This window comes from Ovis canadensis, chromosome 19, assembly GCF_042477335.2.
Source record: "Ovis canadensis isolate MfBH-ARS-UI-01 breed Bighorn chromosome 19, ARS-UI_OviCan_v2, whole genome shotgun sequence".
Taxonomy (NCBI): domain Eukaryota; kingdom Metazoa; phylum Chordata; class Mammalia; order Artiodactyla; family Bovidae; genus Ovis; species Ovis canadensis.
Genome location: NC_091263.1, coordinates 69,482,072 through 69,504,668, shown reverse-complemented (window position 1 = coordinate 69,504,668; position 22,597 = coordinate 69,482,072). Strand labels below are relative to the sequence as shown.

General features: G+C 49.4%; 1 protein-coding gene across 3 annotated transcripts in view; it reads right to left on the bottom strand.

Moving 5' to 3' along the window:
• SLC6A11 (solute carrier family 6 member 11) overlaps positions 1–22,597 on the bottom strand; it is a 124,056-nt gene that overhangs the window by 49,158 nt on the left and 52,301 nt on the right. For all 3 annotated transcript variants that reach the window (XM_069562445.1, XM_069562444.1, XM_069562443.1), the window contains exon 6: positions 12,655–12,789. In XM_069562445.1, coding sequence (XP_069418546.1) covers positions 12,655–12,789 — 135 coding nt within the window. The remainder of the gene's footprint in view (positions 1–12,654; positions 12,790–22,597) is intronic.

Sequence of the window (22,597 nt, the reverse complement as noted above, 5' to 3'; positions counted from 1 at the left end):
CAGATGAACAAACATGTAAGGCTGGAATTCTGAAAAAGTGGCCTAAGAATGCCCGGAGACGGCTCACAGCTGTTCCCTTCCTGTGCTGGTACAGCCGAGGCCTCATCCTCCGTCGCTCTTGCCAGCCCCAGCTGTGGCCCCTCCCAGTGGCATCTCAAGGGCAAAACCACTGCCCGATTCATCTCTCATACTCCTACCCCACAGGCAGGCCTTGCACACAGTAGGTGCGTCCTGAATGCTTGCTGATACCTGGCTCGTGGGCTGCTGCAGGTGGCCAGACACACTCACACAACTGCCTGTGCCTCTGTGAAATCACAGCAGGAGGGACCTTCCCACATCCCCTCCCACACCGCAAACCGCTCTCCCACCCCCACGGCAAGGTCACTGGATGCATGTCTCCACTTCGTCCCTCTGTCTCCAAACTTACTCTATTCGCTCGCTCCTTCTATGCACCCAGAGAAGTCTGCTTGTGCTGATTCATCCACCCTTATCACATCTATGAGGGGCAGGAGGTGAGTGAAAGATTGGACTCTGCCCACGAGAAGCTCACAAGAGACAAACTGAGCCTCAGAGAGAGTGAGCTGTCTGCTCAAGGTCACACAGCAGATGAAGAAGGGTCAGGCAATCAAATGGAGTTCCTTGTGACTCTAAAGCTCTTTGTCACGGAGTTCTGCTGAGCCTCTCATCTGCATAATCTTCTGAAGTTACAGCTCTGTTCATGACGGTCAACCCCTTGTACTGAAATACTCAACGGCTCCCTGTAGACCACTGGATAAAATCTTCAGCTCTCTGGGCTTGACATCTGGTGTTCCCAATGAAGGGGCCACAGTCTGCTGTCTGAACCTTATTTCTTGTGATTACCTGTCACAAAATCTATCCCGTGGCCACAATGAACTACTTACCTTTTCCTCCATATATGTAGACTTTCTGGGCTTTGCTTTATCTCCAAATAGTCTTCCCTTCCCCATACTTCAAGGATCAAATAAAAGATTGTATGGTTTCATAAAATCTTCTCTGGGACATCCAACTGGAAATAATTTTGGTCTCCTCTGTTTGCAGTCCTTTATCTAAATCACTGTACACCATACACTCATCTACCTGTTCACCCACCTACCCATCCTCCCATCCACTCATCCATCCATCCCTCTATCTACCCATTCACCAACCCAACAACCATCCATGCATCCACCCCTCTATCTACCCATTCACCAACCCAACCATCCATCCATCCCCCCACTCATGCACTCACCCAGCTACTGATCCATCCATCCATCCATCCACTTACTCACTCATCCATCCCCTTATCTATCAGTTCACCTACTCATCCACCTATCCATCCACTCATTCAACCACCCACCTACTCATCCTGTATTGACTGGGAGCCTAACATGTGCCAGGTTCTCTGACAGGTGCCAGGGAGTCGCAGTGGATAAGACAAACATATCCTCAGCTTACATGGAGCTGGCAATCTAATGCAGGGAGGTTAACAGTGAAGCTTCAACAAATGAACACAAGATTGCTTCAAACAGCCATCTGCCCTATGCATAAAATAATACAGAGGCTTGGTTAAAGTCATGAGGTTTAGCGGGGGTGCTTGAGCCCAGCTGATCAGATATAACTGTGGAGCAGAGACTATAGGGTCAGAGGGAGCCAGCCATGGGAATATCTGATGGGACAGTGGTCCAGACAGAGAGGGTCTGTGATGCTCTGGAAAGAGCCTTGGATGTCCAGGACCATGCTAGAGATGGGACCAGGCCACAGAGGGGTTCCTTAGCCTTGGTCATGGTTGAGTGGTCTGAATTCTAATTCTAGTGTAAGGAAAAGCTGCTAGGACTTATAAGCAGGAGAGTCAGACTTCTGCTTCTGGTCCTGACTGAGCGACTGGAAAGGAATGGCCCTCCTGCCATAAGCAGCTATCAGAACAGACAAAAACAGAACCATTTTCAGGCAGTGGGTAACACTCAGGGCAAGACTATTACCCCTGAGAGATGGGGCGATGCTAAGAGGGGTATGCTGAGCCCTCTTCCTGGGGACAAGAACTGGAGCCCAAACAGAGCACAGAGTCCCGTCACCCTGAACAGGCAGGGCCAGAGGGTAGGGCAGCTGATGTAACTGGACACTACAGTGGGCAGCACAGGGAAGGGGGAGCTGGGCAGAGCAGGGGCCCCGTATGTCCATGTGGAGGTTCCTGAGAGGCTGTGGCTGATGGCTGGGCTGCAAACATCCAGGGTGAGACCACCAAGGCTCCCCAGGGAGCACTGCTTGGGGCTGGCAGTGCAGCAGCACACTCGAGGCCAGACACTGCCGAAGAAGCCAGAGTCAGAGGGTCGGGCTCCAGCCCTGCCGGAGTAGACAGGTCTGGCCAACACCAAGCATTCATTCATCCTTGGTACCTGGCTGAGACAAAGCAAGACCTTCCCTTAGGGGAAAGAACCATGTCCTAAAGCAGGGATTTTGTACTGTGGCACTGTGGACATTTGTGACCCACCATTCTTGGTCGCAGGGGCCGTCCTGCGCCTTGTTAGAACATTTAACAGCATCCCCAGCCTCTACTCACTAGATGCCAGTAGCCATCCCTCCCCACAATCAAGCTGCAACCTCCAATAATGTTTGCAGACATTTCCAAGTGTCTCCTGGGAGGCAAAACTTCCCTAGTTGAGAGCCATCACTCTAGAGTAATCACTACTCTAGAGCCATCCTTAAAAAGCCTAAAGCCAAGCCCTGGAAAGATCTACAGGGGAGACGGAGTTGAGAATCCCATTAAGCCCTACTCAGTCCTATTAAGTTAGAGGAGCTTGACAAACAGCTTGGGATTTCCACCGACTCACACTAAAAAACAAATCTGAACTTATACAAGTTTAAGGTGATCAGCCAGTAGCTGAATTATCTATTAAAATAAAAAACAACTACTCTTCAGAGGAAGATAACAAGCCCAGAATGTTGACAACATATTATCCACAATATTTAGTGAAAAACTACTGGACATGGGGCTTCCCTGGCAGCACAGGGGTAAAGAATCCACCTGCTCATGCAGGAGATGCAAGAGATGCAGGTTTGATCCCTGGATCACAAAGATCCCTAGAGAAGGAAATGACAAACCCACTCCAGCTTTCTTGCCTGGGAAATCCCATGGACAAAGGAACTTGGCGGGCTACAGTCCCTGGGGTCACAAGAGAGTCAGACATGACTTAGTGACTATACAACAACATGTAGCACATAGCTCCTGAGTCTGGAACATAATAATTTTCAACACCTGACTATTTTCTGATTAAGTGAATTAGATAAATTAAATGACAAGCTTGTAAAGCACAGTATCTGATACAGACTCAGCCATCAAGAAATGATAACCAGTAACCAGTATCACTACTCTTGGGGGATAGCTGAGCAGCTCTTCAAGCACCGAGTGTACAGATTAATAAGGCACCACTAAATTGCTTAAGACTAAAAAGCACACACCTTCACCACGAGTAAATCTGTGGCTGGAAGAATTTAGTGGGTGCCCAGCCATGCACGGCATTTCAGGGTGTGTACAGAAATTCTGATTCCACCAACAAGCAACTCTTAAGGACTTGCAAGCAGTAAAGAAAAAACCATTCACTATCTTAGGTGCATATGATATTAAACTGGGCTTCCCAGGTGGCACAAGTGGTAAAGAACCCATCCACCACAGCAGGAGATGTAAGAGACGTGGATTCGATCCCTGGGTCTGGAAGATCCTCTGGAGGAGGGCATGGCAACCCACTCCAGTATCCTTGCCTGGAGAATCCCATGGACAGAGGAGCCTGGTCAGCTACAGATCATTCATTGTTGTTGTTCAGTTGCTCAGTCATGTCCAACTCTTTGCGACCCCGTGGACTCTAGCATGCCAGGCTTCCCTACCCTTCACCAACTCCTGGAGCTAGCACAAACTCACATCCATTGAGTTGGTGATGCCATCCAACCATCTCATCCTCTGTCATCCCCTTCTCCTCCCACCTTCAATCTTTCCCTGCATCAGGATCTTTTCCAATGAGTCAGTTCTTCCTTCAGGTAGCCAAAATATTGGAGCTTCAGCATCAGTCCTTCCAATGAATATTCAGGAAGGATTTCCTTTGGGATTGACTGGTTGGATCTCTTTGCAGTCCAAGGGACTCTCAAGAGTCCTCTCCAACACCACAATTCAAAAGCATCAATTCTTCGGCACTCAGCTTTCTTTATGGTCCAACTCTCACATCCATACATGACTACTGGAAAAACCATAGCTTTGACTAGATGGACCTTTGTCAGCAAAGTAATGTCTCTGCTTTTTAATATGCTGTCTAGGTTGGTCATAGCTTTTCTTCCAAGGAACAAGCGTCTTTTCATTTCTTGGCTGCAGTCACCGTCCATAGGGTTGCACAGAGCTGGACACAGCTGAGGTGACTTGGCAGGCACATGGTGGTTAGGTTTGATAACACCCCTTGAGTTCCCGAGGCGTCTGCCTGATGACTGGAAGGAGTGCACCTTCAGGTGCATTCCAGCCCCCGCACAGCCCATCACCACTGTCATCACCGACTTTACTGTGTCTCTTTCCGAGGAGACTGTCAACCAACCCCTTGAAGATAAGAACAACATGTGATCTGATTCTGCCTCCCCCTGCTTGGTTCTGAGCGGAAAATACATCTGCGTGGTGGAACCATGACCATAACCCAGGATCAAATAAAGCGAAAGGAAAACTTTGGGGGATTTTCAGTCCCAAGGAGTGAGGTTTGCAAGCACCCGTGTCAGTGAGGTTTGCAATCTTTTCCAAAATATCTCCAATGTCTCTAAGTCAGTATCAGTTCTGTAAATACTGGTTTGAATGTCCGACAGCTAAGAGGCCCATTTTGCCTAGGGTCCGAACCTGGAATCTGAGTATACTGCCACCAGGGGGCAGCAATTCCATGGGCCCATCCCTGAGGTTCATCAGTTCAGTTCAGTTCAGTCGCTCCCTTGTGTCCGACTCTTTGTGACCCCATGGACTGCAGCACACCAGGCCTCCCTGTCCATCACCAACTCCCAGAGCCTACTCAAACTCATGTCCATCACGTCGGTGATGCCATCCAACCATCTCATCCTCTGTCATCCCCTTCTTCTTCCACCTTCAATCCTTCCCAGCATCAGGGTCTTTTCCAAAGAGTAGGTTCTTGGCATCAGGTGGCCAAAGTATTGGAGTTTCAGCTTCAGCATCAGTCCTTCCAAGGAATATTCAGGACTGATTCATCAGGTAGGTTTTTTTTTAATTGTTTACTTTAATTGTAGGATAACTACTTGACAGCATTGTGATGGCTTTTGCTGTACATCAACATGAACCAGTCATAGGCACACATGTGATCCCTCCCTCCCGAACCCCGCCTCCCACTGCCTTCCCCACCCTATCCCTCAGGTTGTCACAGAGCACTAGCTTTGGGTTCCCTGCATCATACATCAAACGCCCACTGGCTATCGATTTCACATGGGGTAATGGATGTTTCAATGCTATTCTCTCAAATCATCCCACCCTCTCCTTCTCCCACTGTGTCCAAAAGCCTGTTCTTTATGTCTGTTTCTCCTTTGCTGCCCTGCACCTAGGATCGTCGGTGCCATCTTTCCAGATTCCATATACATCAGATGGGGTTTTAAACCGGGGTCTTGTCTTCCCTGACTTGTCCCCCGGTGAGGTGGAGAGAGGGGGAGACTTGGCATTCTGAGGGCTTTCTCTGGGCATCGTCCAACCCTGACCCTTAGCTTCAGGCTCCAGTTCCCTCCAGAGAGGAGGCTGTCTTGGGGTGCTTGTCCCTGACTTGGGAAAGCAGACCCCGGGACTTGGATCTGTGACAGGCCTTTCTGTTCCTGCCCTGAAAACACACACTCGAAACACAATGAAGAGCGAGAGTGGCAGAAATCTGGGGCAAGGAAAATGTGATTTCCTGCAAGAGCCCCTCCACTCGCCCAAAGACTGAAAAGGCAGAAAATAAAAATTCGAGGGGGGGAAAAATGGACTGGAAGCACTTCACACTTGAGAGAGAACACAGGGCTGACAGAGAAGACAAATAGATGTTTAGAAAGTTATAACAGACCTTGGAATGCAAATTGCCAGGGGACAAAGGCGGCGAGCTGCTGTGTCGCTTCAAGTGCTTGACGAGAAACTTAATTACTGGACCCATGATTAGAGGCGCTCGGTTCTGAGTTCAAGGCCTCCCCCTTGGGCTGCGGGGCCTGGGCTCATCCTGGCCAGAGCCAGTGGCATGGACACAGAAGGAGGAACACTGCCGAGTGCCCGATGCCCTACTATGTGCCAGGCCCTGGCCAGGCACCCACACTGAAAGCTGGAAGTGCGTTTGCCTTCCCAGGCGCACTGGCTTCACGGCTGCCGTGCGCAGCAGATGTTCATACCTGGATGGACAGGTGACAGCCCTGAGCTCAGAGAGGGATGGGCTGAAGGCTGCCCAGGAACTCAATGGCAGGAGTGTCTCCGATTTCCTTCCCACTGCACGGGAAACCCCCCTGTCTGAACACCCAACCCTGGCACACGCCATGTCACCACAGTGCAGCCAGCCAGGCTCTGCTGGCAACTGTCCTTCCTTTCCTCACTCCTTCCTTCCAAATCGATTCACTGAGCGTGCACGCTGCTGCAGGCACTGGAGGTCCACCAGTGACTGTACCGGGTCAATCCCTGCCCTTACAGACCCCACACTGTCGCGCACGGCAGACAGTGATACTCAATGAATAAAGTCCGAATGTTGGCAAGGGCCACGGAGAAGTCAACGCCGGGAAGGTGGACGGGATGTGCGGGGGGTGGGAGGGAGCGGCGGTTTGAAACCAGGCAGGCAGGAAGCCCTCAGGGACACGACAGCCCTGCAGACCTGGAGACCACGTCCATGGCTCTCTCGACACCACAATGTCCCATGACAAAGGCTTTCTCCTGGCTCCCAAGCTCCCAGCACTCAGCTCTTCACCTGTTTTCCATTTCTGGAGTTCTCTCTGCTGCCTCACTAGCTTGGGAGCCAGGAGAAGGAGACTGCTGTGAACACTGCCTCCCCAACCCTGCCCAGCCCCACAATCAGTTTTCATGGAGAATCCCTGCCATACAAGCTCAGAGGGGCCAGGAGGGCCCCTCAAAGGGAACTGTCCCTTGTTAAAAGGCCCCGGGAGCTGGTGTCTAGAGCTCTGCACCAGTAAGGCTCCCTCTGTCCCTTTGCAAACGTAAATGACACAGCAAATAGCTGTGTCTGAGCCCCTTGTAAGTGGGAAGGAAGGCGGGCCGGGCCGGATCTCGAATTAACGGAGATCCCGGACCCTGCAGAGGCTGCATCTGAACTCCTTGTCACCCTGGTCGGGATGCTGGCAGAAGAGCATCCCCATGGGGCAGGAAGACACCCTGGGGACCCCCCTTCTGTGTGTCACTGCCTCCCCTCCCCTGTTGACCCGCATAGGTACCACCCCTCCCACTACAGGCCCCAGACTTTAGGGAATGCCAAACATGTCTGCAGAAAAGTGACACTCTGACGGTAAGGTGCAGCCCCCCCAGTTATCACTGGAGCCTCAGGACAGGGCTGGCTGCAGCAGAAGAGACCAGGTGACTTGGGGGTTCTGTCCAATGCCTGCAGGCTAGGCATCAGCATCCCTGAAGCCCCCACGCAGCAAGCCTCTGGGAAGGCAAGAGCGAGCCTCTGGGAAGGCAAGAGCGGGAAAGCAACAGCAAGAGTGCAGCCGCTCCCCATCCCCTGGGATGGATGCAGACAAGGCTGATCGGTCCCTGGCTTTGCCACAAGGACGGTCATCGGTAACATCTTTTCACAGGGAGAGGAACTCGGGTGAGGAGGGGAGACTCTGCTCTCTTGCACCAGACGGTAGGACACCTGCAGGGAAGAGGGTCTTGCTCATTCTACACACTGAGTGTCTGACACTTGTGTTCGTATTGTTCAGGGCTTGGTTCAGTGTGGGCAAGGCCTGTGGGCAAGGCCTCTTTCCACAGCATGGATAAGCCCCAGGGAACAGGCAGAATGGTGACCTTTTCTAGACTTGTAAGTAGCCAGTGAAATCACTAAGCGGAGTTCTTCCATCACAAAGCAGAGTACTTTGTTAATATGGGTTTCACTTTTTCCAAGGATAATCCCTTATTGCCATGGGGGAAGCGGGAGGGGGGTTTGGGATTGGGAACACGTGTACACCTGTGGTGGATTCATGTTGATGTGTGGCAAAACCAATACAATATTGTAAAGTTAAAATAAGTAAATAAATAATTTTAAAAAAATAAATGCAGAAAATAAATAAATAAAATAAACAATGACAAAAATTGTGTATCAACTGGTAATTAATCCCACTCAGACTCTTTTGGCCTTTCCCAATTTGGGGTGGGGTGGGAGGGGAGGATATTAAAATAGTTTTAAGAAGTGAAAAAAAAAATAGTGCCCTTTGCTTCTTCATGGTCTGGAACATGTACCCAGTTGTAACTGGGTGGTATGGATACTCACCTCCTTTCATTTAGGAGTTGTCCTGCCCAGAACCCAGGGACTCTAGGCTGTAGTTCTCATTGGGTTGCTCAGTTGCTGTGTGGCCACAGGCAAGTGTCCCAGCCTCTCTGATCTGAGTCTCTCTGCCTGCCAAGTGGATGCTCTAGCTGGGGCACTGTGACTCTGCTGTCCTGCTCATGGGCTGCTCTCTCTCGGCACAGGGAGACAAGCTGTTCATGGTGCATCTGTCTCCAAAGGTGGAGGAACTGTCAAAACCCTTACACATACTCAGCGTGCCTGTACGCTCCACTGCCTGCCTTTCAGCCCCAAAGCAGATAGAGAGCTGGTTCAGGGCTGCTCCCATCCCGCTTTCCAGCCATGCTGAGCCCTTCCTGCAACACACCCAGCTGTCAAAAACACTACCTACATGGAGTGCTATTTGCCATTCCCTTTGGGGTCACTAACCTTATCTATGCACCAGACAGTCAGCGATGACTATAGCTTTTTGGTGGAGCTACACACATGGCGGTGCGGGAGAAGACTCTCCAGAGACCCTCGGACAGCAAGTAGACCAAACCTGTCCATCCTAAAGGAAATCAACCCTGAAGATTTGTTGGAAGGACTGATGCTGAAACTCCAATATTTTGGCCACCTGATTCGAAGAGCTGACTCATTGAAAAAGACTCTGATGCTGGGAAAGACTGAAGGTGGGAGAAGGGGACCACAGAGGATTGAGACGGTTGGATGGCATCACTGACTCGATGGACATGACTTTGAGCAAACTCTAGGAGACAGTACAGGACAGGGAGACCTGGCATGCTGCAGTCCATAGGGTCGCAAAGAGTCGGACGTGACTTGGTGACTGAGCAACAACGCCACAAAGACCGAACATATCCATGTCTTGGCCGTTACTCATGGAGAAGCAGCAACTATTATAGCTCGCAGATCTGGTGAGCTAGAGGTTTTCAGACTTCTTGCTGAAGCAACAAAACATTTCTTTAAAAGCCAAAATAGCTCTGGCTGTTACATTCATTCAGCAAACATTTATTGAGCTACTGTGTAACAGGACCTTCTGCGTTTTGCTAACCCCTTTCCACCGAATGCAGGATGGTAAGGGTGGGAGGTCTTGGAACCCTTGATAAAGGTGGTCACATGGTTTCTGCCTCCACTACTCAATTCTACCTTTGACTCATGCCTTTGGAGAGCCACAGACAATACGTAAAAAAATAATAATACCATGTTCAATGCTCCAGTAAGACCTTATTTATATAGACGGGCAGAGGGCTGAATTTGACCAGAAGGTTATAGTTTGCCAACCCATACTCACAGAAAACTCTCCAAGTCTATTTTGAAAACCATTGAGTGAATTCACCCTTTCATGTCATCTGTGGGGAACTGAGGCCCAGAAGGAGAAAGGAGAAGGAACTTGTCCAGGGTCACTCAGGACCAGAGGAAGAACCCAAGCCCTGACTCCCAGCTCCATCACTCAAAGTGGCCACGCTCCACAGAACAGCCTTGTAGGTGAGTGCTGGCCGCGGACCCAGACTTTTTATTAAAGGAAGAGCTGGTAGGTCACTGGGATGATTAGGGCAGATGGTCTGAATGGGGAACTGCCTGGCCTCACCTTTGTTCTTCGGCCTGTGGGCGTGCGTCTATCTATGTGTACACGTGTGTCCATGTACAGGGCTCCAAGGCTGGGAAAGACTGAGGGAGGGAGAGGAAGGGGCAACAGAGGGTGAGATGGCTGGATGGCATCACTAACTCAAAGGACATGAGTTTGAGTAAACTCTGGGAGATAGTGGAGGTCAGGGAAGCCTGGCATGCTGCAGCCTGTGGGGTCATAGAGAGTCACACACGACTTAACAACTGAACAACACTAAGACTGTAGGTATCACAGTTGGGTTTTCACAAACTTTTCTGATCATCAGGGTGGTCACTGAAGCCTCTTAATAATATAGATGCTCACGTGCCATCTCAGCCCCCCAACAATGCTTCTCAATGTTTGCCAAGGTGTCTTGGGGATCAGCCAGGTTTGGAAGCTCTGGGAGATGCTTGGGACCAGCCGACCCTGAGGACCAGGAGAAGGAAGCCAGTGAGCAGAGGAGAGAACAGGACAGCTGTCCTGGGTCAAGGCAGAATTCGTGGACCTAACAAAATACACAGACCGGTGATTTCGGAAATCTGTTTTTCAAAACTGCTTCTTCAACTGAGCCCTTGGCATCAGAGGTTGGAGTTGGAGAGGCCAACCGTCAGGAGCTCATTTCCTTCTTCCTAGGGATTCTGCCTGCAACTCAGGTGGCTGCTGTCAGCAGCCCGGTAGGGTCTGAGCCTCGGGGCCCTCATGGTGTGGCAAACTGAGACAGAAATGAACACACAGGCCCGTGCCACCATCCGCTTTAATCCACCGTAATGAGCTATACCTGAGCTGCACAAACCAGGCCTCCTCAAACATTCCGGCCCCTACCTTCCTAACAGGGGGCAGCCTCAGCCGGGACCACAGACGTGACATCTGTGAAATGAAAATAACAAACAAGAAATGTCACAGCCATCAGAGATTTCTGTCCTCCAAATGTGAATGAGGGCTGCCCAAACTGCAACCCAGCAGATGCTGCCACCCCTCCAAGGTGACTGCTGAGGTGCTGGGGGAATTGCAAGAAGCAAGGTGAAGGGGGAGACAGGACTGTCCCCAGACAGCTGAGGTGCATAGGAAAGGAATGAATTCAGTGAGCCCAGAGGCTTGCATCTTCCCATATACAGAATGCTAAATTCTTTAATTTGATATCTGATCTTTGCTGTTCAGACCGCCTGCTCCCTTTGTTGCAAACTTGTAGACAGCTTGACTTCCCCTCCTGTCTCCTTGGAGCAGTTTTGTCAGAGCTACTGAGATGCTGGTCTTCCCAGGCTTGGAGTCCTAAACATTCCCACCAAATAAACTTTCTACTTTGAGGTTGTGACTATGTTTTTTATTTGACACATCTCTTGCAAGCTTTGTAATCAGCTCAACACAGATTCTACACTCTACTCTGTAATCTGTATTTGTTTTCACAGAAAAACGAGTGCCTCCTCACCCACTGGGATATCTGTGAGTATGTTATTTCACATGTTGGAGCTGCCAGGGGGCCCTCAAATAACACTGAGACCTGGGACCCGCCTCCAGAGAGTTTGCTTTCATTGCTCTGGGTTGTGCTCTGGGAATCAGGATCTTCTAAAGCTCCCCAGGGCTTTCTAACAAGTGGTGGGGGTTGGAAAGACTTGATCCCCTAAGACGTTATCTTCATCTCTTGTCTAACACCCTCAGGCACACACAACACCCCTGCCCACCTGGAGATGCTTCAGCATAAACAGTTCCACCCAGGATTCAGAATGGCTGATGCCTTTCCAAAGACAACTAACAGCCTGGCCAGTTTCTGAGAGAAACTGGGTCTTGGCGATTTTCTTTGTGGGGGGTTTGCTCACAAGTTACTGGTTATCTTCTTTCTGTGAGCAAACTCCCTGCAAAGAAAATCACCAAGACCCAGTTTCTCTCAGAGAACCACGGCTGCAGAGATCTGTGTTCTCAGGTGGGGGAAAAAGGTGTATTTTTATTTTTACTGGCCTCTAACTGAGCAATTCCTTCAATTATGAATGCAGGCAATAGACCACAGTCCAAGCAGCAGTATGCATATGCGTGCTTAGTTGCTCAGCTGTGTCCAACTCTCTGCAACCCCAAGACTGTAGCCTGCCAGGCTCCTCTGTCCATGGAATCCTCCAGGCAAGAATACTGGAGTGGGTTGCCATGCCCTTCTCCAGGAGATTTTCCTGACCTAGGGAATGAACCTGGGTCTCCTACATTATAGACGGATTCTTTACTGTTGGAGCCACTAGGGAAGCACTGTTAGCAGTAGAAACCCCAGGTATTTTCATATCACGGTATAGATATCTCCAAATATCATTTATGCTCATCACTGCTTTGAAATCATGGAAATTATTCATCATATGCTGGATCTTGCTACATTGTGCTGTGCTAAGTTGCTTGCTGCTTGACCGTGTCACAAAATCTGTCTTTTTTCATGTTTTGGAGATTGTATTTCAATATATCTGATTCCCTGTTTTATGCATTGAGAAGCATTATTCTGAGAAGGAGGCCATTGACCTTCCAACTACTCAACAGGGCCACTGAGCCTCCAAGGAGAAGCCTCCGTGGAGGTGGCAGGTGGCTGTGGACGGAGCCAGCAACTCTTACCTGTGGGTCGGAGAGCCGGGAGAGGTCGGGGTACAGGTAGAACTTGACGCCTTCGGAGGCCCCGGGCAACGTGACCCCTCGGATCAGGAGGATCAGCAGCATGACATAGGGGAACGTCGCAGTGACATAGACCACCTGCCAGGAGAGGAGGGCAAGAGTCAAGAAGGGGCGATGATGGTGGGCAAAGCAGCAGCTCCCGCCCCTAACTTCTCGCCGGCAGCAAAGGGCTGCCCAGCGCAGCAGCAAGAGCCCTAACACGCGTTCTCCCCGCAAGGCCAGATCTTGCGGCGAGCATCTCCTGAGAGCCTGTGGGTGCTGCTGGATCAGCAGTCCTCTCCAGCCTTCTTCTGGCCGGCACCGAGGAAAGGAAAACATGTGACACCACAACCGCACACGTGAAGAGCCAAGACAGGACGCTCTGCAGGCTCATGCTCACCTCACACGCGTGATGCACTCTAAGACTTTCGATCAGACGGCTCCATTTGAAAAAGAAAAAAAACTGGTCATGATCCTTTAAATTCACGCACGATTTACCAACAGGTCAAGACCCACGTTTTTGAAAATCACTGCTCTTAACAGAAAATCAAGTTTTCATAGCCAAAGCCAGGACAGAAGAAGACAGAATAAACCAGAGAAGGGAATGGGAAGGGGAGAGGAGGCTGGGGAGCTCTTTAGGGCGCTGTTTTCCCAGAATCATTCTGGCATGGTCCGCCTGGAAGGAGGAGACTGATGAACCTGATTGGCCCCTGCAGCCCAAGGATTCTGTGCACGAATCAAGGCAGGGAAAGAGACAGAATCTTCCCCACGCATCCTTGAGCAGGAGCAGCTTCGAAGGAAATGGCCACACCATGACAGATCGCGGGAATTCCTGTCTGCCCGGGATGCCCGCTCCTGGCCACGCTCGTCCTCCCGCACATCCTCTCCTCCAATCACTTGGCTCCTCTATCTAGAGCTGAAACTTGTTAACCTCTGGGGGCCGCAGACACTTCTGAGACTCTCCTGACAACTGTGGACAGACTCCCCCTCTCCGTTCACAGATCACGCACGCCAGCTTTTGGATGGCCCAGAGGCTCTGATTCCTCAGGTAAAGGACCTACATGTGATCTGAATCCTGCCATCACTCTGGAGCCTCTCACCCCTTTGCAAGGCAGGGCTTCTTCTACCAGCGGCTCAGGCCTTCACGCTACTCATTTATTTACAATATTTACTTATTCATCCCTCTACTCACTCACACCCACCCCCAACACTATTATGAACGGAACACTGAGCTAGACTTTTGGATTAAGTGGGGGCTGGTCACAGAATGTGGGTCTCTGTTCAAGAGGCTTCCCCACTGGTTAAAAAAAAAAAAAAGATAGACGTGTATATAGGTAGATAGAGCATCCACTGTGTAACTGGGGGAACAGAGGATGGTGGAGCACAGAGAAGCCAGTAGCTAAGCTCAGGGACAGTCAGGGAGGGCTTCTCCAAGGAGGTGATCCAGCTGTTGACCCATAAAAGATGAAGAGGAGTTTCAGGACACAGGAAACTTGGAGAAAAGGAAGAAGGAACATGTAAGATCCTACCGCATGCTGGACACTTTACACATGATGACAGAAATGGCTAGGTTTATTCACCACTTTTACACGCCAGTCATTCATTCTTCAGATAGCTATGATTATCCTCTTATTAGATATGAAGAAGATATCTAGCATCCTAGATGCTAACTCAGGATGGCCCAGCTAAGGAATAGCTGATGTGGATTTAGAAGGAGGCCTGTGGTAAAGGTCACGGCTTCAAGGTCATGTGATCAACCACTGGGCTGTGTATGTGACTCTTATGACAGCAATGCGAATTCAGTGTTATTTCCCCCATGTTTAGAGATGTGACTCTCAGAGAAGTCTAGTCATTTGATGGGCAATTTTAACTCAGTCCTCAAAAATAAAAAAATAAAAACCACCCAGGGGTGGTGTCAATGGGTCCCGCCACTGAGACAACCTGGAAGGCTGGATAACCTCTTCCAGACACTGTCCCCAACCTGCGGTGACCACGCCACCCTCAGGCCACCCACAGTCCTGCCCCGCAGATTTTGGCATCCGTGTTCAATCCACATGTCATGTAATCAATGCAAACAATCTCTTGCCATCACAAATGTAATCCAGAGAAGACAAATGCAAGTTAAATATATAATGAGAGACCAGCAGTCATTATTAGTAGTATAATAAAACATCCCAGGTTGCACTAGGGGTAAAGAATCTGCCTTCCAAGGCAGGAGACACAGGTTTGATCCCTGGGTCAGGAAGATCCCCTGGAGAAGGGAATGGCAACCCCCTGCAGTATTCTTGCCTGAAAAATCCCATGGACAGAGGAGCCTGGTGCACTACAGTCTATAGGGCTATATACATACTACGTACATAATAGTAACATTAATAATAAATTGGAGACCAATCAGCAAAAAGTGTTGCTAAGAGTGAGAGCTAAGAGTGCTATAGAATCTCCACCTCCCTTAGCACAATCTATCTATCACAGATCTTCAGCATTTCAGCTAAAAGCTTGATTCTCCTGCCTTCAAAATGAAGGCCCCCTAGTCAACTAGCTTATGTCTATGAAGCTGGGGAGGCTAAACTCCATTGCTTTCATTGTATAATTTCCACTTCTGCTTCTGCTATATGGTGGAAGATTAATTATCCAGAATGCCTAGGACCTGATTAATGATATTTCTGGAGTTTAACTCCCAATGCTCACTGAATCAGGGGGGAAAAAAGTGTTACTATGTGAAACGTAAGGACAAAGGAAAATCATAGACATCTGTCCTTCAATCTGTGGGACCATCTTGGTGTGACTTGACATTCTGCTTATTCTCTGCCTGGTCTGTAGTGCGTGGACTGGGCCAATGGTGTGTCATTAGATGTCACTTGTAACCTGGCCGCACATACCTGTGCAGGGTCCTGGAAGCGCACAGAGCAGACAGTCAGCACAGGGGCACGGTTTATGAAGTGACTGATCACTATTCTGAAGCAATCCCAATGTTCAGAGTCCTAAATGGATGCTCTGCTTCCACACGACACTTGGGAGAACTCTGCTCTCTCTGCTGGCACCCACACCCTCCTTTTCAACATTCATTGTGTAAAACCATCAGGGAAATAAAACATTCAGGTACAGTGCCCAAAGACCATGGTGTGGACAATGAGTCAGGCTGCCAGAAGAAAACCTCTGGCTGGCAGGCGCTGGCGAAAACAATCCCTTCTGTAAGCCAGTGTTTGTGAGCCCAGAGTCAGGGTACAAAAGGTGGTTCGGGGGCATCATTACGTAATGGACGCAAGTGGAGAGTGCCATGAAAGGTGAGATGCAGTGCTGACCCAGCTCTCCTAAAGGGCCCTCCCAGTCTGTCTCTCCCCTCAGCCATTCCAGACACGTGAATAGCACCTTCGATTTCTCCCGAAAGCAGCTACAGGCTGTCCAAACAATACAGACCACGTCATCGAGAGCGCGCCTGTAAACGGCTCACACGCGGCCACACCTTTCCCGTGCCCATGCCAGGTATCACTAATGGGCCACCTTCATCTGCAGCTAAGCCTGGATGCAGCCCCAGAACCCTCTAGGACTCTAGGCAGCACCGTTCTCGGTTGGGACGAGACCTGCTATCTGCTCTCCTTGCTCTAGCCCATTTTTCACTCATGCCTTTGCCTTCCACTGTGGATCCTTAGTTCTGGCCCCCAGAGTGGTGAGACCAGGTCTTGTGCTCAAGGAAACAACTGCTGGATGCGTGCACACGGATGAAGAACCTGGGGTCACGAGCCCACCGCAGCAGCGTGAAACCAGGGCCAGAGGCCAGAGAGACAGGTTGGAGGGTCTCAGGAAGGGCTCTGGCCTTCTCCTGGCCAGGTCGGCGAGGCTGGAGCTGGGTCTCTGAGGTTCGGCAGGAACGGGAGAGGCCAGTCGGGCGGGGAAGGTATGGAACCAGCTGAGGATGTGGACGCAAGCATAGATCTGGTCCCCTGGGATGTCTAGGCACCTCCAGGTTGTCCCCTGGTGCTCAGCTGGAGTCAGCCTTGTCACTTCCCTCCGCTTCCTCCACATCCGAGCAGTAGCATCAGGTCCTGCCAACCTGACCTCCAACTGTATTCTGAAACTACAGCCCTGTCTTCATCCCTGTCATCAGGGCCCTCCATCACCCTTCTTCTCAGCCATGTGACAGCCCCTTTCTGTGGCCCGAGGTTTACAAAGAAGACTCTGGCATGTGTCTTCCTGCTCCCCTGAGTCCAAACCCCCAGCCACACAACCCAGGCTGTGGGATAGAGCCGAGAGCTGGGCTCTGAGTCAGGGACCCCGCGCTCCAGTCCTGGCACTGCCCCCACTTGCCGTGCGGCTCAACCAGTCTCCACTGCACCCCCCGCCCCCAGCCCCAGCCACTCCGCTCTCAGCTGTGCCAGGCCCCTCGCTGCTGGGGCGCAGGCCAGGCCTCCTGCAGGCCTCCCTGCCTTTTCATGCCTCCCTTTGTCCGAACGTCCACCCCCAGCTCCTGGGCCACCCACGGCGTCAGTCCTGGGTATGCCCGACTCCCCATGGCTCTGAGGGCCCCTCAAAGGCAGGGGCCCTGCCTTCCAGCTGTGATGTCCTGGTCCCATTACTGTGCATGTTAGGCAGGGTGGCCCCAGCGGTGGGTCTGAAATTCCTTGGTCTCACATCAGGGGCTGCCCAATTCACTAGAAACCACGCCGTGTGCCCTGTCCTCCCCAACCCCCACCCCACCCACATCCACCCCCACTCACGCCTGCATCCTCCCGGCACTAGAGTTCTTCTCTGTCAGTTGTTTAACTCACTGTCTTGTCAATTTAAGATTTCTAAAATCCAAGTTCCACAAAAACAGGGGAGTTTCATCTTTTCCTTTCCCTGCTGTATCCACAGTGCCCAGGCCAGCCTACATTTCACAAAACGAGCTCAAAAAACATCTGTGAGAGAGACAAATCAGCAGGCTGATATCTGAACCCTGAGATTAGATGTAGGTCTTCAGAACAGCTCCCGTGCTTTGTCTACTGGAAATGCCAGATCCACATAAAATGGGGTTCAGAAAATTGCATCGGATTTTAAGGAGCGTTCATGGCTTCCCTGATGGCTGAGCAGGTAAAGAATCTGCCTGCAACACAGAAGACACAGTAGATGAGGGTTCAGTTCCTGGGTCTGGAAGATCCCCTGGAGGAAGGCATGGCAACCCATTCCAGTATTCTTGCCTGGAGAATCCCATGGACAGAGGAGCCTGACAGGCTACAGTCCAAAGGGTTGCAAAGAGTCACATATGACTGACTGAGCGACTAAGCGCGCAAACACACACGCATAAGCACAAGAATAAGGAAATCACAGTAAACGTGGCTTTAAAAGATGGACCAGTTCAATGACGGAGGGCTAAGACGTTCAGGTGCAGAGTTCAGTTTCACTGTGTCTGAGGCCCTAGGATCCATCTGGAAGAGCCAAGCAGGGCTCAGGCATTACGCTAAATGATATAGGATCTGGTTACAGACAAAAATAAGGTCACTGACAAGGTACTATTTGGGAGGCCGGTTGCTGGCCGCTGTCAGTAGTGGTGTGGACCCAGAGAGGTGGGCGTAGGGGAAGGAGGGGTGGTCTCAGCTGTCAGACCACTTGGGCCTCTGAAAGGAGATTCCTGACCAAAGCACACCCTTGGGTTAAGAAAGAGGTGTTTTTTTTTTTTAAAACTATTGTTTAATTTCCTTTCAGCAGGTCAAGTCCTACTGAATATAAAGGTTAGCACAATTGGTGGTAATTATACTGTATCCTGTTTTAATTGACTCTAATTGCTCATTTGCATTCCAATACTGGAATCGAGGGGTGTTTTCTCCCTACTTCCAGCACACTGCTATTTATTTCAGGATGGGGAGGGAACTGTGTAATCACTGAGAATGCCGTGAAAGTTCAGAAGGGCGGTCTCTTCGATGGAGTCAGCTAGAAGCATCAATCAAAAGGCACTGAGCTGGAAGGGTGGTGTGGTGCCAGGGACCCAAGACCACAGGGTCAGAAGACACAATTTGCAGGGCAGTGTAGGCGAGTTACACACCCTCTCTGGGCCGGCATTTTACCGTGGACAATGAGGAAGGGTAAACTAAACTAAAGCGCAATCATCTTACCATCTTCCCAAAGTTGTTTTTGCTGTATACATGTGTCATCTTTATTTTCTTAGTATCTTCTATAAAATATGCTCTCTTGCATTAAATAAATAGTATATAATAAGAAAACTGTGATTTTTTTTTACCATAAACTGAAAATCTTTATCTCTTACCACAAACCGAAGGTAAAAGCAAAAATAAATGCAATGAAGATAAAATGTGATTAAATTCTAGCCAAAGGCTCTGAGACTGCACTGTGTTCTCAGGTTCAAAAGCAAGACTAGCAAGTGTCAGAGAGTTACTAAAATAGCTAAAAAGCTTACTGCACCTTAAGACACATGGGCATGATGTGATGTTCTTTAATCCAGGTTCATGCATCACTAAAATCACCCTGCGGACCACCAGGAGAAAGAGCCTTTCCCACATTCCTGAGAAAGACAGATGATCGCTGAGGTCTATCCTAGCAACTACAGTGTTTTCTAGAACACAATCCTTTTCAAAGGACCAGGAGGACTCCTGGGAGCTCTCCGGGGTCCTGATTCTGACTTGGACTGAACCTTCCTCGAGCCAGCTACCTGCAGCTTGGGAGACCCTGAGGTTGGCTGAGCACCAACCCGGTGCCTGAGATATGTCACAAACCACTAACTGATCTGCATACCACCTGAATAAGCTCTATCCTCATTTTGAAGATGAAGAGAAAACAGACGTTTGAGAGAGAACTGCTTTGTTCCCAGTCACAGAGCAAGAAGAGATAAGAAAACCTTCCTCAGTGATCAATGCAAAGAAATAGAGGAAAACAACAGAATGGGAAAGACTAGAGATTGCTTCAAGAAAATTAGAGATCCCAAGGGAACATTTCATGCAAAGGTGGGCACAATAAAGGACAGAAATGGCATGGACCTAACAGAAGAGGAAGACATTAAGAAAAGGTGGCAACAATACACAGAAGGACTATACAAAAAAGATCTTAATGACTCAGATAACCACAATGGTGTGATCACTCACATACAGCCAGACATCCTGGAGTCTGAAGTCAAGTGGGCCTTAGGAAGCATCACAATGAACAAAGCTAGTGGAGGTGATGGAATTCTGGCTGAGCTATTTCAAATCCTAAAAGATGCTGTTAAGGTGCTGCACTCAATATGCTAGCAAACTTGGTAAACTTAGCACTGACCACAGGACTGAAAAAGATCAGTGTTCATTCCATCCCAAAGAAACGCAATGCCAAAGAATGTTCAAATTACCGCACAATTGCACTCATCTCACATGCTAGCAAAATAATGCTCAAAATTCTCCAAGCTAGGCTTCAACAGCACATGAACTGAGAACTTCCAGATGTTCAAGCTGGATTTAGAAATGGCAGAGGAACCAGAGATCAAATTGCCAACATCCATTGGATCATTGAAAAAGCAAGAGTTCCAGAAAAACATCTACTTCTGCTTTAATGATCATGGCAAAGCCTTTGACTGTGTGGATCACAACATACTGTGGAAAATTCTTCAAGAGATGGGAATACCAGACCACCTGACCTGCCTCCTGAGAAATCTATATGCAGGTAAAGAAGCAACAGTTAAAACCAGACCTGGAACAACAGACTGGTTCCAAATTGGGAAAGGAGTATGTCAAGGCTGTATATTGCCATCCTGAATATTTAACTTATATGCAGAGTACATCATGCAAAATGCCAGGCTGGATGAAGCACAAGCTGGAATCAAGATTGCCAGGAGAAACAGCAATAACCTCGGATATGCAGATGACACCACCCTTACGGCAGAAAGCTAAGAGGAACTAAAGAGCGTCTTGATGAAAGTGAAAAAGGAGAGTGAAAAAGCTGGCTTAAAACTCAACAATCAAAAAACGAAGATCATGGTATCTGGTCCCCAAATAGATGGGGAAAAATAGAAACAGTGACAAACTTTATTTTCTTGGGCTCCAAAATCACTGCAGATGGCTACTACAGCCGTGAAATTAAAAGGCGCTTGCTCCTTGGAAGAAAAGCCATGACCAACCTAGACAGCATAATATAAAGCAGAGACAGTACTTTGCCAACAAAGGTCTGTCTAGTCAAAGCTATGATTTTTTTTCCAGTAGTCATGTATGGATGTGAGAGTTGGACTATTAAGAAAGCTGAACATTGAAGAATTGAAGTTTTTGAACTGTGATATTGAAGAAGACTCTTGATAATCCCTTGGACTGCAGAGAGATCCAACCAGTCAATCCTAAAGGAAATCAGTCCTGAATATTCATTGGAAGGGCTGATGCTGAAGCTCCAATACTTTGGCCACCTGTTGCGAAGAGCTGACTCATTGTAAAAGACCCCGATACTGGGAAAGACTGAAGGCAGGAGGAGAAGGGGACGACAGAGGATGAGATGGTTGGGTGGCATCACAGACTTGATGGACATGAGTTTCAGCAAGCTCTGGGAACTGGTGATGAACAGGGAACCCTGGAGTACTGCAGTCATGGGGTTGCAAAGTGTCGGCCAAGACTGAGCGACTGAACTAAACAGAACAGAGCTGTCAGTCAGTGATCAGAAGTCTGCCTTCTCCACCACACGTGCTAGGCTCTCTGCCTCAAACCTGGCCACACGATACCATCCGCTTTCAACTTCTTTGTGCTCCTCTGTCTGTCCTTTAACCTCAAGGGTCCATCCTGCCTGACTCTGGGCAGCATCTCATTACCAGCTACCCCAGACTGGGTAACGCTGTGGTAGCCTAGCCCCGTCCCCCTTTCCTTCCACCCATGCTTGCCTCTGTCTGGGGTATAGCTGCACATCCCATATGGTTGGAAAGCACAGTATTGAACATTCAATCTTAAGAGAACCACTGCTTTGAACACCAACAGACTTTTCCCAGATTGGGATTCTGAGAGAGTACTACCTGAATTCCCATGAGAGAACGCTATAGCAGGTGCCAAACAGTCTGGCAGAACCGCCACTAAGATGCTATCAATCTCCAGGAACAAGATGCCAGGGGGATGAGAATCGGAAAAGGGCAGTCACCAGAGACACACCTCTCCTCTTTACCAGTTTCAGAGATGTTCTTAGACCAGTCTATCAGAAACAGTAAATGAAGAAATACAGCATTCCCTCTGCTTCAAGTAACCACATTCTAAATAGGTACAGGAAGTAATGTCTTAAAAAGAAAAGACTGAAGGTACTCACTATTCAAGGAGGCAACAGTCTTTTGGCGGTGGTGCTTTGGTCACTTGGTCATGTCCAACTCTTTGTGACACCATGGCCTGTAGCCCACCAGGCTCCTCTGTCCATGCAATTTCCCAGGCAAGAATACTGGAGTGGGTTGCCATTTTCTGCTCCAGGGGATCTTCCCAACCCAGGGACTGAACAAGAGTCTCCTGCATTGCAGGCAGATGCTTGACCACTGAGCCTCCAGGGAAGCCCAACCGTCCTTTAGCAGTGGAGCAATATTTCCATGAGGAAACGTGCTGTTCTCTGCAGCCAAGCTGTTGGGTGCAGCTTATGGTGAGAAACGTGCAGAGACTTCTCAGATACTGACCCCAAAATGCCACTCTCAGCCCTGGTGAGGTCAAGACAGAAGGATTCGCTCAACATCTAACGTCATCTTCAGGGTTGGGATATTGTGGGCAAGAAACCCAACATCTTAGGAGACCAGTGAATAGTATTACTCTTACTTCTGGCTGATGGTTGGGACCAAAAAGATCACCTTCACCCATGGCCTATTCTGACCTTGAGATTCCATGGCTTTATTATTGTGTAGTCAAGGACATCCTGGTTGAAAGCAGAGGGCTCAAGAGGGAAAGTGCTGGCTGGGGACAAATGTAAGATCAGGAGACATCGAGTAAAGATACAATGATGGGAAAAA